Consider the following 15,068-nt stretch of genomic DNA (forward strand, 5'->3'; position numbering starts at 1 on the left):
TTGAGCCTTGCCTGTCTCTAAGTTTTTCTTCCTGCTTTGACCATTAAACCTCTTTTTTTGACCTCATCATGCCTGAAGCTCACACTCAGTTCATTTAATAGAAGAACCTCTTTATCTGAAACAAGTCTAACTGCATAGGCTATTCATGGCATTCATTCATTCATTTCATGTTAAGGGAGTAGCCTACTCAACTCTTTGAACTTTGGTGGCTTGTTCTGTCTGAGTAATTGGATTTCATGCATACCATATGTAAATAGAATATTCAAGGACATTTAAATAGTCGAGGTCTGGGAATTTTAACAACCTGAGCAGAGTTATAGGCTACTAGAGTCGGAACAAAATCCTGTGACAGAAAATTCAGCAGCAACCCTTTTGATAATTCCGATGATTTAGGTATTTTACACTCAAAAACTTTTAGAAAATAAATCAACAATAGTCATAGTCGGATTTTATTTTGAAGGTAATAGTCGGAAGTGCAGTTTTGTTTCTTTGTCGCAGCACGTTTCTCCTACCTGACGGCGCGCGCGACCGGTGTGGGCAAGTCCAAACCCTCGCCTCGCGGCAACTCGCTCTGCAGGTTATCCCGGTGAATCACTCCTCAGTCAGTCAGCTATAAGTAGGACAACTTTCCTCATGCTTTCATTTTCCTGCTCGCTCTCACAACAAGGACTTTGTTTTCAGACGCCATGAGTAAGTCCAACAGCCTGAGAGTGAAGAGCTTTTTCAAATTAAAATCACCTGATAAAGAAAGCAAGGACTTGAAAGGGTCGGACTCCCTCAAAGATGGAGTATCGACTTTACCGACGAGCCCCGGTCCTCTCAGCCCGGGACACAACGCCACATTGACCGGTGATGTTGTACCCATTCCCCCAAAAGAAAAGAAGAGAAGGCGGCTGTTGTCATTCAAGATGAGACGGAAGAAATCCAAGCACAAGGAAGAAGAAGGAGAAGATGTGTTCTTCACTGATGAACTGGACAGCTTCAACAAACAACTGTAAGATAAAAAAATAAAAAAAGTTAATTAATAATACGATGTTTCCCCCGTTTTTAAGGCCATGGTTTATGTGTAAAATACATATTGCTATTTAAATATGATTACCATATAAACTCAAGCTAGTCTACATGAACATTGTGTACTTTTAACTGTAACAATGTAATAGTTTTGAATTAGCAAACCACCACAGATATAGGCCACAATCCCCCATTTAGTAAAAAGAATGGTCTTTAGACCCCTTATCAGGGTCATTGTTGTCAAATATAATCTATATCCAATTGTATTTTAATCATTGTTTACTCTGGAGGCTGGGTGACACTGGTGCAAAAAAAAAAAAAATCATAGGCCTACTTTTTTTTCTTCTGATATGTAAATGTCAGTGAATGTAATAGTGAAGCTATGGGCCCTGGAAACTCCCCTGGCACTCATTAGACCCCACTTTGGAAACCAGTGCACCATATTTCACAAGCTGACAACTGAAGGAAGCACTGCTGAGCGACTGTTTTCCCCCCTGGCATTTTTGAAGAAGAACCACTGTGGAATTGAGCTGTGGTTGAGCTAGATTAGTCAAGTTTGTAAATTGCAGAGAGGTAAACAGATTGAGAGTGAGGAGGGCGTGCTGTTGAGCTGTCACGCAGAACACCAGATGCTGTTGTGTTGCTTCTCCTAATGAAGTTCAAATATTTCATTTGACATATTAGGTCTTCACTTTGTAGGAAGATTTTGAAAGTGAATGTGAAAACAGCACAGGCTGATCCTATTTTGTTTTGGTGCCCTTGGGCAAGGCACATGACCCCCGCCCCTTCAATCCCTGTTCATTGGCCAACAGTGCAAGACTGTGGCAGCTCCTTCGTGGGAATGGGGGGGAACTGTGTCACTGTGAAGCAGTAAATATACATGCTGAGTCACTCTTCCCTGGATAAATTCAAGATTTAAAAAAAACCTTGGTTAACCTCAATTGGTCACAATAATGACAGAGACATTTCCAGTACTTTCCAGTAAAAATTCTTCCATTTCTTCTTCTATTTAGATCCAAATGTTCTGCATCCGAGCCAGTTTGTTGATGAATTGAGATGTATTGCCTGGTCTGACTCAGATGTTATTGTCACCTGTCAGGTTAACGTACACTGACGTTGTGATATGAGGAAGGCAAGCATTGTGTAACATTGAATGCTGAAGTGAAAAACCTGCGGTGCAGGTGTTACACATTTCCCTGTTCGGTCCAATTATATGTGGCTCAATGAAGTTGATGTTGTGTCTGAGCTGGTCTGGCACTGAGAAGTAAATGACTAATACAGAAGACAGAGAGGGGACAAAACATGTACACATCGTAAAAACATAAACGTCTGACTCATATGAATTAGCATGCACTATTAATTATATGTCTTAACCACTTAGCTTGATCGGTGTATCATTTTGAAATACTGACGCTGTTGTGCATCAAATTATTGGTCTATTATTGGATTATATAAAGTACTTCCCAAACATCTGCAGGCAAGCACATTTCCATTAGCCTAGAAATGTAGACGCACCCTATCGGCAGCAAATGTAATTTGCAGCCAGGGGGTCTAGCAACTCTCCGTTGGCTTGCGAGCTGGAAAAGCCAAACTCTAGCCGGGCCAATCACTCCGGGCCGCGACTCTGGCGACTTGGAGTTAAGCTTTTATTTGAGAAAAGAACAAAGAACGGCACTGAAGTCATTCAGAAAGGAAGATGTGTTCAGAGTTTTGCCGACCGGATACGTTTAATCTTTCAACTAGCGTTGCTCTGGTTGGTTGTAGTGCTATCCTATTGCATGCAGAGGGAATTTGAAAGACAACCGTTTATCCCGCCCCTCGGATTGAGCCCTGCCAATGGTGAGTTCCCAGACCTAACATCTTGATGTGGGTCTGGCTTGTCAGGCTACATTTCCATTGCATTGGGAACTTTCAGGTGCAATTTGACTTTATATAGATAAAAAACATTTTCTATTTAACCACTTGCTGTGGTGGCTAAGGCTGCTAGGGCTAGAAGAATTGTAAAATAAGCTAAAAGACATAATTATGACTACTTACATATCCAACAGATTTGGAGAAACATTATCATCCCGTTGCAGTTGTGCTTCTGGGCACCTGATGTGCATTTCCACAGTTCAACAGAAATTATTAAATGTATAACCAGTTTGCCACAAACATTTAAATATAAGATTTTCACTAGAGCTGAAAAAAGTACGGTATTCAATGAATAGATTTTAATCGACAACTCTCAAAATCATTTTGCAAGCAAAAATACCAAACATTCGCGGTTTCCTGCTTGTGTAAGGTGAGAATTGTTGTTACTCTCAACAATTCCCCTGGAGAGACCAAAACCAACACTACATACAGTATATTGATGATGTAAATTTGTCTACTGTCAAAAATTTTGCCAATGCTGTATATACCACGTAAGCTCTCCCTTAAATACTGTATCTCTGGTTGTATTATAGCAGAGCTATAGTCTAGGGGGTGATCGGGGGCCCAGTTTGGCATCATGGCTGGTGTGATCCCATTGCAAGATGGTCTCTAGTAGGGCTGCTTGACTAAGAAAAAAAATAATACTCACGATTATTTTGTTGCATTTATTGAAGTTAAAAACCAGTGAAACAGTTAAACAAATCAACAGTGAAAACACCTTGAACTGTGATATTTCCCTTTCCCGTTTGAATTTTTCATTTTCCATTCAGAACACAAGACAAAATAAGAGTTTACTTGCAAAACGTGATGTGCAAAAGAATCGTTTTTCTCCGTTATTCTTACTTTGTGATCGTTAAAGGTGCTGTAGGTAGGATTGTGAAGATCCAGGATTTAGTCAAAGAATTTGAACATCGACAACTTCTCAGTCCCTCCCCCCCTTTCTGCTGAAGCCCAAAACGGTCTCCTAAGCCCCTCCCCCTACAAGGGAGAATGAATGCTTGTGCATGAGCAGTGATTGACACGCAGTTAGACGACACCCCCCCCGGCCCTGATTGGTGCATCTGAACAGGGAACGGTGGATTTTTGCAAATCACACTACAGGCTGTAGGTGGTACCAGAGGAGCCTGATTTTTTTTTTTTTTATTACCTGCTTAATGTAGTTCTACTGGAACATAGGGTCAGTGTCAGCAAATATGACAGAAAGTTAGTTTTATAAGTCTTACCTACTGCACCTTTAAGAGCCGAAATCGTAATCGCAATACAAATTTTGATTAAAAGCCCTAGACTCTAGTTTTAGATTGCAGTTCTTATCTTTCCCTTAATAGTTGAGGAGATTAATAGACTCTATAATGACCGACACTAATACAGAAACATCAACTACCAGTGTGCACTTTTGTAACTGATACACCAGTCTTTTGACATTCAACCTGTGGTGTTTATTGACACCGGTAGCTCAGTAACATAAACTCAACTGCATAAGATACTTCCAATGATACAAACAAAATGGTGTTGGTTTTCACCTTCAAAGACTCATTCAAAGTTCAATCAGTGCCACGCTTCATTCACACGTAATACCACTGTGTGTTTTTTAACCAACTGTTGATACTGTTCCATCTTCTGAGCTCATAAACATTTTTATCCATGCATTTCAAGACAGGCTTGTACAATTTTAGAATACGTCTTCAAGACAGTAAACCTCTCTATCTCTTCTCTATTACCGAGTTGCACGGCCTACTGAGTTGGTTTGTACAGGATTAAGCAAACAAACACACCTGGACCATTCAGGCATTTGCCCTATATTCTGTACCAAAACAGATACAACACGCTATAGCTTATCAGTGAAAAAGGCTGTTTTGCAACAGAATGAGATCACTTTAGTTTGAGGCATGTTTCTTCCGTCTTGTCAAAATGACAGATGTGACTTATGTCACAGCGCTTTATATTTCCAGGCCTGTGTCTTGCTGGAATCAGACCAGTATAACGCTTGAAATAGTTGATGTACTAAGGGAACAGGGAAAGTACAGCCTGTTCAAACTCCCTGATAATACTGAGGGATTAGAAAAAGTTCAGAGTTTGTGTTTGTGGACTGCTTGTTTGAGTGCTAAGGTGCGGGGATACATGCTTTCTCCTTTCTTCATGTTACTGCAACAATATTAAAATGTCTGGTGGGGTATGTGAACACGATTTCACTGGATGGCTTTAACCAAAGTATTTGAACATTAGGGGAAAGCTCATGAAGTCTTCCAAAATAATCTAATCTAGCAGACAAGATCAACCTGTCACACCCTTCAGCACAAGCTGCAGATTCCTGCCCTGACAATTCCTTGGGTCAGGGTGTGGAATTTGCAAGCCAAAATGAACAAGTTAACTTTTTTGTGCACAACACCTGTGGTCCCATAGTGATGCAGGAATTAACAAGTAAGTCACCCTTAATGCAATCACTCATACCTTGCTTTTTCATTGGTTTAAACATGAATTATGAATGTGGTAATCATGACTCAGCTTTGTGGGGTACAATAGATGTGTATGTATTATAGCCCAGTTTTTCTTGAACCCATATTCATTTAAGATTATTCTCTTTATTAGTCTCTGAAGGCCCCTGGCATTTCATGCTGATGATGTAGGGAAAGCTATCTTACATGGTTTTCCTTTGCAAAATTATTTCTCAACTTCTCAGATGGTTCTGTGTGAACAAACAATCTTGTCCGTCAGGTTAGTGTTGTTGTGCAGACAGGGAAAGCAGAGTTTTTGGCCTGTAACATCAGAATGTATCCCGTGATCTCCTTTTGTGAGCCGTCACAAATGAGGTGGAATTTCGTACAATGGCCGGAAATAGCCAAACTGGTTATGGTTCTAACCGCAACCAATACTTTTGACATGTTTACATATAAATGTACAGTTGCTCTTCCACTATATCGAGGAACAGGAAAAAAGTTTACCTTGACATTGAACAGAGGCGTCCGAATGCGCTACAGGCTATTGATGCGCCATTGCAGCCAGGTTGCCTTCCCTTCTGGTAGTAGCTCTTTTTCACGCCAACGTCTTCTTCTTCTTAGCGTGATGAGCCAACATGGCTTTAGGGCTAAGCTATAGGATAGGCTTATATTGCTGCCTGTTAGTTTGGTATGCTCTGACAACGCATCAATGTGTTTTTAGCGTTTTCATTGGACGGGGATTTTTTTTAAACAGTGCTTGTGTGGACAAGAATTGTTTTTAGAACGAAAGAGGGGAAAACCCTGTTTTGGATTAGACCTGAGACACATGACACAAATGATGCACAGTAGGTTTCTGGCAAACCTGTGTAGTTGGCACATTGGCTGTTTGGGTTTTACAAACATGGACTGCATAAAAGGTCCAGCGGTCAAATTTGTGCGAACAATATGAGGTGAAAATTCCCTTTGCATTCTTCCTGAACGCAGCTTCATTAAATGAAAGAAGCCAAAGTTCACAAGACCTTTTGTCTGAGCAAAATACAAACTACAACTGGCAAAATTATCATTTAAAAAAACTTTGATCAAAAAAGGCCTCAAGAAAAATCTGTGGAAGCCCTTGGTACTCTAAATATGTTAAATACACATTTTAGTAAACTCTGTCACTTCCTTAAAAAAAAATCATGTTGAATGAATTCAAACTTTTTTGGGGGGTAAGCACTTTCTATTTTACTATATCTCTTTACATAAATATTTTTTTCTACTACTATGGGTTAACAGTTAACATAGAAACGATCAGACATACATTTAAATGCCCTCTGTAAATAGACAGTATTACCTGGCTATGCTACCCTGCTGGTAGAGGCAGTTTTTTACAACTTGACCTACTTTCACTTAACTACGGTGCAGTAAAGTCAATCAGATTTCCGTGATCTGCGTAACAACAGTACAGTGTTTGTACAGTAAGTTTTTCTTCAACAGAGCGACAGTAATAACCTAATATCGGTTATGTTTGCACTGAATAACGCATTCAATAAACAGAAACATAACTCTTGCAGCACACATGAAAAGATGCGCAATATTAGCTCACACATAAAATAGCACCCTCGTGATTTAACCTACTGTTGCTTACATACATTCATAAATCCTGTATATCGTTCCGTACCTACAGGACATCAGACTTACTTATTGATGCACGCACACAGTAGTGTCGACAAACTAAGTCCAATGAGGGGAGAAAGGAAAGTGTGATAGCGCTCCACGTTAACGCTTTTTTCTCTATCGCTCGAGACCGCTGTATCCAACGTTACTAGCAGGTAGAGCGAGCTACAACTGACAGGGAGAGAGAGAGAGAGAATGTATCACTACAGTCAATCCAGTCTGCTCAAAGCGATGGTCTTTTTCACAAATAGGTTGCACGTAATGGGGAAAAAGTAGCTTCCACTTAAGGGGCCCTATCTTGCCATGACAGGGTGGGGGGCATGGCATCACGATGGTGGTTCTCCATCGTGATGATGATGATATCGTCCATCGTGATCGGCACAACCCTAGATGACAATCGATTGGTTTATTGCATGGTACGCCCAAAACACACCTATGAATTAATGAAGACACTAAGTACAACCCTTTTGAACCATGCGCCCGGCGCACGGACCCTTTTTTCCGCCTTCAAACTACCAAAAGTGGATTTGGACACGCCCTAAACGCACCTGCGCCATGCGCTTCATGCCATGCGCTTAGATCGTTAAAATAGGGCCCTCAGTGTTTTAGCTCATTCAGTCCCAGTGGGCTCGGCTGCCGACTTTTTAGTGCAACATCATCCCTGGCTTCAAGTTACCTAACATAACATAATCCCAATGAGTTTGATGCATAGAAAACAGAAAGTACTGCGGCTGCAAAACCAGCCCTAATCGTTGGTACTGTTTTTTTTTCCCCCCACCAAGCAATGAAGAATCGGATTGATATTTTCTTATTTAGTTTGGTAAATCTATGCCATTTAGACATGAGTTCATATAGTAGCAGCAACGAGACAAATGGAAGTGTTATCATACATAATCTCAAACAACTTCTCAACTATCAACTTCTTATCACAGTAACACTAGAGATTAGAGGTGTTGAAATGAATCAAATAATCGATGCATTGAATCGTGGACATGGACGATGCTGCATCGATAATCGGCCGGGCCATAATCGATTATTTCTGTTTACAATTTAATGTATGCCTAACAACCTTTCTGTTTACATATTCTGTTATGTTTTGCACATTCAGGAAGTGCCATGTGCTCAGTGCTGTAGTTTTATGTATCCAATTTATTTAGTGTTAGAGCACTGCAGAATGTTTTGTTTTTTAAGCTTGAAAAGCTATGAATTAAATATCCTATATGGCTTTAACAGAAAAATGTATTTAACGCATCGTGATGCACCGAGATATCGAATCGCTGACATGATAATCGTAATCGAATCGGGAGATCATTGAAGATTCACACCTCTCCTAGAGATAGAACTGACCAAGGATGCAGTACTGGTTCGCTGAGACCAAACCTACAAACATTACGACATGTTGTCGGATTTGGAGGAGACTGTATTTGAAAATGAAAGTGTCGGTGTGCGTAACATGTTCTGAGAAGCTGTTGACTGGCTGACCTGAGCTGCGGCTCAGTGATATATACTGTATGTACACCTGTTCACACCTGCTCATTCACATGCAAACAAAGACGAGACAGGTCTTCATAAAAGAAGACAGAGCGAGAGCGCTGGTCGCCACACAGGCCATGCTGAGAGCCTAACTATGGATTTTCTATTGTTTGGAACTAGTCAAGACATTAGTGTGGTATATAAAGCCAGTGTTAGGGCTGGGTATTGGTACTCAATACCTTTTTAGGATACTGTATCAACTGAAATAACCCAGTACCAAGTAGTATTGAAACTTCTTCAGTCGCACAATACCTGCATTCAATCCTTTTTGTACCCACATTTAGCAAAAAAAAGGACAGTTTGTATGGTTATTGTTATCCAATCAAGCGTTCGATTAATATTCAAAATAAACTAAACTAATTAATGCAGTGTTAATTTTGTTTTATTTTAAATTAAGTAAATAAAAAAAGGGTATCAAATGAGGTATTCTATAGGTATCAGTTTCACTTTAATGGTACTGGTAAAGGTATTGGTGCTGGTATTGGAATTTTGTAAACGATAGCCTGCCCTAGCTAGTATAGACGCACACTGGATCTTACATGAACGAAATGTGTTGTTTGCCGCTCTTCACGTCTCAACAGATCTACCTTTCCTTTGCTTGTGATCCAGTTCATCCCTCTACCTGTTCTCTGCTGTGTTTTTGTCTACAGGAGCAGGAGTTAGCCAGCAAAACCTTTGACTAATAGCATTTTCTAGAAGATCAGATGATAAGGAGGATGATTCACTGATGATTCTTGGATTACTGTTGATGGTAACTACTTGAACAACACTTGCCAAACCTTTGGGGGCCTTAAACAGGTTCTGCCTTCTTGAAAAAAAAGACACAAGGCTTTTTTAACAGGGGAATTTTTGTCACATGTTCAACCAACCAGCTACAGTTACAGATGTTTACTTTTGTTAAGGGTAATCAAATCTGGTATTGAACATTGCTCTGTTAGGTGCTGTCTAGATAAGTTCTGAGATAGACCGATGTTGTGGAAGGACTGGGAGAAGAAGGGCATGCAGGCGGGGTAAAGAAGGCATTTGGCGTTAGGCATGGGTCGATTCTGACGGTATGATAACCTTCAGTAAGAATATCACGGTTTCAAGGTATTGCAGTATCACGATTACAGCTTTAAAATGTGTTGTTTTTGACATGTCTTGGTAAAAATTGAACACACTGTATTTTATTTTTTAACACACCGCACACTGGAAGGGAGAAGGATTTCTGAAGTGCACTTTCTGTATACCTTGAAACCGGTAAACGGCCTATTTGGCGTAGGGAGGGTTGGGAGAGGAAACAAATTAATTCACTCACATGTGAAGGCTGTTGCTCCAGGGAGCAGGTTGTGAAATGTGGTGTTTCGACTGTTGAGAGGGAATTTCTTTCCATAAAATTTGAAACAGGTTTGTAGGTTAAAGCTCCATTGTGTAATGTTTTGAGTTGATTCTTAGCAACAAACCCCTTCTTTCACATATACGTGCTCATTCATGTGTAATTACTTCCACCAACTAATCAATTTATTCTCGTAAGCGTAGAATATGCCATTCAGAATCAGAATAGATACGAGTGAGTTATGTATTCTGCCATGTTGCGCCTCCATCTTTAAAATACATTAGCCAAAGAGGGACATACCTCTGCCTTTCGCGCTTTTAGGCACCGTGACGAATGCCAGGGGGAGATTACTCGATCTGCCGGCAGATGTGACAGCCTGTTGAAGATGGAGGATCACGCTGATACTTTACTAACATTAGCTTGCATTCGTTTTGGAACCTGATAGCTGATGTTAGCAATGAAATGGTACCAAAATAACGAAAACATAAAACTATTATTACACTGGAAGGAACACTCAGGGACAAAGTCGTACTTCTTGGAATAATACGGCCACCGTAGGAGTTAAAACGCGATCGGAATGGGAGGAGCTAGAAAGTAATATTCAGTTAGTTGTCATATACAATTTCCCCGCTAGATGGGAGAAATTCTTACAGCTTTAAGAAGTGGTGGTTCTTTTTATAGAAATGGTTGACAAAAAAACCCAAAAGAATAGTTTTGTGTTATGCTCCTGCATCTGTGATGTCCACATTTTGCTGTTCAGTCTTATCATGTTCTGAAACACATGATCTGTTGTGATATATAACCACTTGCACAACCACTTATTGACTAGTAAAATATGTTGGCTGCAACCTTTGTTCTGGCTTAATAAGCAGAATGTTTCTCAAGGATTGTCTCTTGTCTTGTTGCCACCCTCCGTAGTGATTGACAGGTAAATAACATCCTCTGGCCTAATGTCTTCTTTCTTCTACTTGATTATAACTGACAGCTCTGCCTACAGCTAGATGAGGCAGAGGCACTCAAGGTATTTAAACCAAACCGTTTGTTGACCAGGGGTTTGTGCTGACTCCTTAAGCTTGATTTATACTTATGCGTAAAATCTACGCCGTGGCTACGTACGTAGGTACGTGGAGATACGGACCCTACAGCTTGATTTATGGTTGTGCGGAAGCTCCACGCAGAGCTTTCACCGTAGCCTACGTAAGTGGCCTGAAGGTTATACTTGTGCGTTAGTGTGTGTGTCGAGCCAGCGTGCGTGCGTGCGTGCGTGCGTGCGTGCGTGCATGCGTGTGTGTGCCACGGCCGAGGGACGTGCGTCGCCGCGATGTGTAGTTACATTTTTCAGTGTAGGGTCCGTATCTCCACGTACGTAGCCATGGCGTAGATTTTACACAGAAGTATAAATCAAGCTTGCGCCGTAGCTTGATGTGCACCTCTCGAAAAATGTAACTACACGTCGCAGCGACGCACGTCCCTCGGCCGTGGCTGGGTAGCGTTGCATTTCCCCCGACTCATTTCCTGGTTCTCCTTCTCCATAAACAACATGATATCAAGGAGAGGGTTAACTCTTCCTGCTCCAGATTTTCCCACCGGGGTCAGAAAAAACAGGGGAGACACTCACTCACTACGTCGCTCATTCTCTCACTACTAGAGTCGCTACTCGCTCTGAAGCTAACCCATCAAATCAAATCTGAACACACAAACATATTTTTAGATTTTAAAGATAAGTGAACACCAGCCACTAAATTCGCTTTGATCTTAATAAGCATATTTTGTTGGACTAAACCTTATAATAGGTAAAACATCACTACTAAAATACAAATAAAATGTGCAAATACAACAAAGGAGAAAGAGCTTAAATAAAGATATATTCTACGGTGCAAATTAACAGCTCATGTCTACATTCTACATTATCACACTTCAGCAAAATAACAAGGTTTTGTTTTTTGAAACCATCCATTTTTAGATTAAGTAATTTAGAGGATATCATCTGTACTGTAAACATCCATTAATCTGCTTTGAAATCGCAGAAATAAATGCTCTCAGTTATGTTGATTTTGTCTGAGGGGGGTCAGTACTCCTATCATAATGAAAACTGTTCTGGAAAGCTGGACTCTGGCTTTGTGAGGCCACATTTAACTAGGGTTTGGAGAAAATTAGACCAGACTCTGATTATCTACCTGAACTTAAATAACTCAAGTCATTAGATTTTTGTGCACATATACATGTGTTTATTCTGCTATTTGATAAACCAGGACTGACTGGAACAAATGAATGTCACCTGATAAGTTGGATCAGTCTTCATGTCCAATGACAAAGCTAGAGTTAAATAATAATAGGCCGATTTTAAAATAGCAGCTACCACAAGTTGTTCTCCAACAACAACAGCTAACACCACTTGTACAGCTGGAACTGAGCCAGCTTCTCACACGCCTATCAAATATGTGTTATTACTGTGTAGAGCAAACAAAGTAGAGCTATTTTTCATGTTACATGTGGGTTGATAATGTTATAATGACTGGATAAACCCGGGTGGTATTTATGGCCTAAAATATAAAATAGACTGGAGAATGTTTAAGTTTGTAACGGGATGGAGGGATCATTTTTCTGACTTTTTCAATTTGTTGGCATTCAGACCCTCAGGTGTGACTTTTAAACGGGTTTCATGCGTCTTGTCGTCGGGGCGGTTGGGCCATGGTTGCTGTCTGGTCATTCATACTGATTGCCGTAAAAGCGGTCAGAGCGGCCCCAAGAACAGACTTTTTTTTCTTTTGTAGTCAATCATTGCAACCGCGTTGTTACAAACATTGCTCTGCGCTCAGAACCTCCGCAGACCCTTCCTTGCACAGTCGCCCAGGCCACAGTTGCGTAGTACCGCCGTCCACAGGACCCCAGGAAGACTAGCTGGTCGTCAAGGCGTCAGCTAATGGGGATCCTTAATAAACTAAACTAAACTAAACTAAACAGCACCCCGACCGCGCCGACAGCAAGAAGCATGAAACACCTGTACCTGGAGTCGTTGATTTGTTGCTTAAATACATGACCTGTACTCTGATGGCCTTTTAAGCCACTGTGTTTGTTTAGTCATTCACGTTTGCTGTTATTCAGTGGATGGGAGTGTTTCCTTTAGAGCCATTTTAGCTGCAGTTATGCGAAAAGTTGAATGCAGAAGTTGAATAATGCTAATTATGCATGTGTGCATATTTTTGTTTTTGTATTGCATGAATGTCCATTTCTATTTCTGTCAGTCAGTATTTGCATGCTGAATACAATTTGACATGAAATGGTCAGTGGGTGTTAACTCCAGCATAAACTCCCCATTGTTACTCTTTTGTGCTGAAGTAGGCCTTCAAACACAGCCTTCAAACTCAAGGTGAGGGAGCAGCAAACAGATAGGTGTTCCTAAAGTAAACATGACCTGGCTTTGGTCCTGAAACTCATATTTGCTATTGAAGCTGTGTGCATGTATTCATTGATGGGTTTTAGACACAGAAGCTCATATATATACAACAAACTGTACACACAAGCCCAATTTCATGGAGTCACACAGTCTTCACACAAACAAGCCTCCGACATTGGAAAAGGAGTGGTTTTTAGCACTGTCCAGTTGGGATTAGGTAAGAACTGTGGGCTGACTTAAGTTTTTCCATGGTAAAGAAAGTTCTTAAAGGAATTCAAAGAATATTGGAGTTCATCATTATTGCAGCACACTGAGCACAGGAGTCAGCTTTGGTCAAAAACATGCTTATCTGCCTTGCTGTTTTTGAACCTCTGCGCATCAAAGTTCTACTCTTCCCGCTCTTTTATTTCTGCATGAAACAGAAAACGGTGCCTAAGGCATGAATACATCTGGTATTTTTATTCATCTGTGAGAAAGTATTATCTTACTACTTGAAGAAACAAGTTATGCATTCTGAGCATATACAGAAAGCATAAAACACTTTGTGCCACATTATTGCATTAAAATCCTCTTTAGAGTTTCTACATATGGAAGCCCAATGTAGTCAGGAAAGAAATATTAAGTATTAGGGATGAGGCTCCCTGGTAGCTCACCTGGTTGAGTGTGCGCTCCGTCTACTAAGGGTCAGTCCTTAACGCAGCGGCCTGGGTTCAAGTCTGACCCGCTGCCCATTGCTGCATGTCCCTAGTCTCTCTACCCCCTCTCCTGTTTTAATCTGTCCTATCAAAAAAGGCCAAAAAAAGCCTAAAAAAATCATCATTAAAAAATAGGGATGAGAAAAGTATGAGTATAATACTTATAGTAAGTCGAAATGTTGACTTACTAAGTCAAAATTATGAGAATTACTAAGTCAAAAGTATTAGATTTCTTTAAATTTTGTAAAATATAGTATCTATATGAGCTTAAAAAGTCCATATTTGACTTGGTATCTCATCATTTTGATGTACCTTGAGTATTATCTTGATTATTTTGTCCTGACAAATTGGTTTCCATACATATAAGGAGTAATTAAGCTAGTATGTAATAGAACATAGGAAAGAGAGAGTGAGACAGAGAAAATGGAAGATGCCATCCGCCTCCCCTTCCAAAGTCAACATGTCAGCATTATGAGCTGCCTTTGTAACATTGTCATCAATTTGTACTTGTGGCAACATCCCAACTCTCTTCCCCAAGGAGATTGTAACAATGATATCCTGTATGCATTTTATTACTTCCACTGCACTCTGCTTTCTGCAGGCTGGCGTGCACATGCAGTTGGCTCTATACTGCAAAGTACAATATAGTTTGGCTGAAGTTTTTCAAAAGATGCATCATGTCTGCACTTTGCAGTTGAGGGAAACACTTGAAAGTACTCACAAACATGTTGGCTTGGTTTCCATTGCACACCATCATGCCAGTTATTGGAGTGGAAGTGTTGTGGCTGCAGCCTACTGGTTGTTGCAGACCCGCCCAGCATCTGGCAAACACTCGGCCCTGCAGCAGTTGTTCAGGCACTCCCAAATGCACAGTCACTCCTACAAACAACGGCTGTTTTCGATTCATAGTGTGCCACGTTAGAGCCTATTTACATCTTGTCATTTGCACTTCAGGGTATTGATTGTTACTGTATCATTCGTTGCTTAGCGTAACATCAGGCTTATTTCAACACTATATGAAACTGCTGTGTTGTCTGAGCATGAAAAGGGAAAAAGAGACCCATTGCAGAGCATGAGCCTCTACTTTTTGTTGCATTGTACCTCAGCTCCAA

At 40.6% G+C, this 15,068-nt stretch overlaps 1 protein-coding gene across 4 annotated transcripts in view; it reads left to right on the forward strand.

The window, feature by feature from the left end:
• The first annotated feature begins 508 nt into the window (after positions 1 to 508).
• Positions 509 to 15,068, forward strand: part of crybg1a (crystallin beta-gamma domain containing 1a) — a 49,598-nt gene continuing 35,038 nt past the window's right edge. For 2 of the 4 annotated variants that reach the window (XM_035994563.1, XM_035994565.1), the window contains exon 1: positions 509 to 994. In XM_035994563.1, the coding sequence (XP_035850456.1) occupies positions 687 to 994 (308 nt within the window). In that variant the 5' untranslated portion in view covers positions 509 to 686. The remainder of the gene's footprint in view (positions 995 to 15,068) is intronic. The other 2 variants (XM_035994567.1, XM_035994564.1) reach the window with 1 other exon arrangement.

The sequence above is a fragment of the Sander lucioperca genome, chromosome 18 (genome assembly GCF_008315115.2).
Source record: "Sander lucioperca isolate FBNREF2018 chromosome 18, SLUC_FBN_1.2, whole genome shotgun sequence".
Lineage (NCBI taxonomy): Eukaryota > Metazoa > Chordata > Actinopteri > Perciformes > Percidae > Sander > Sander lucioperca.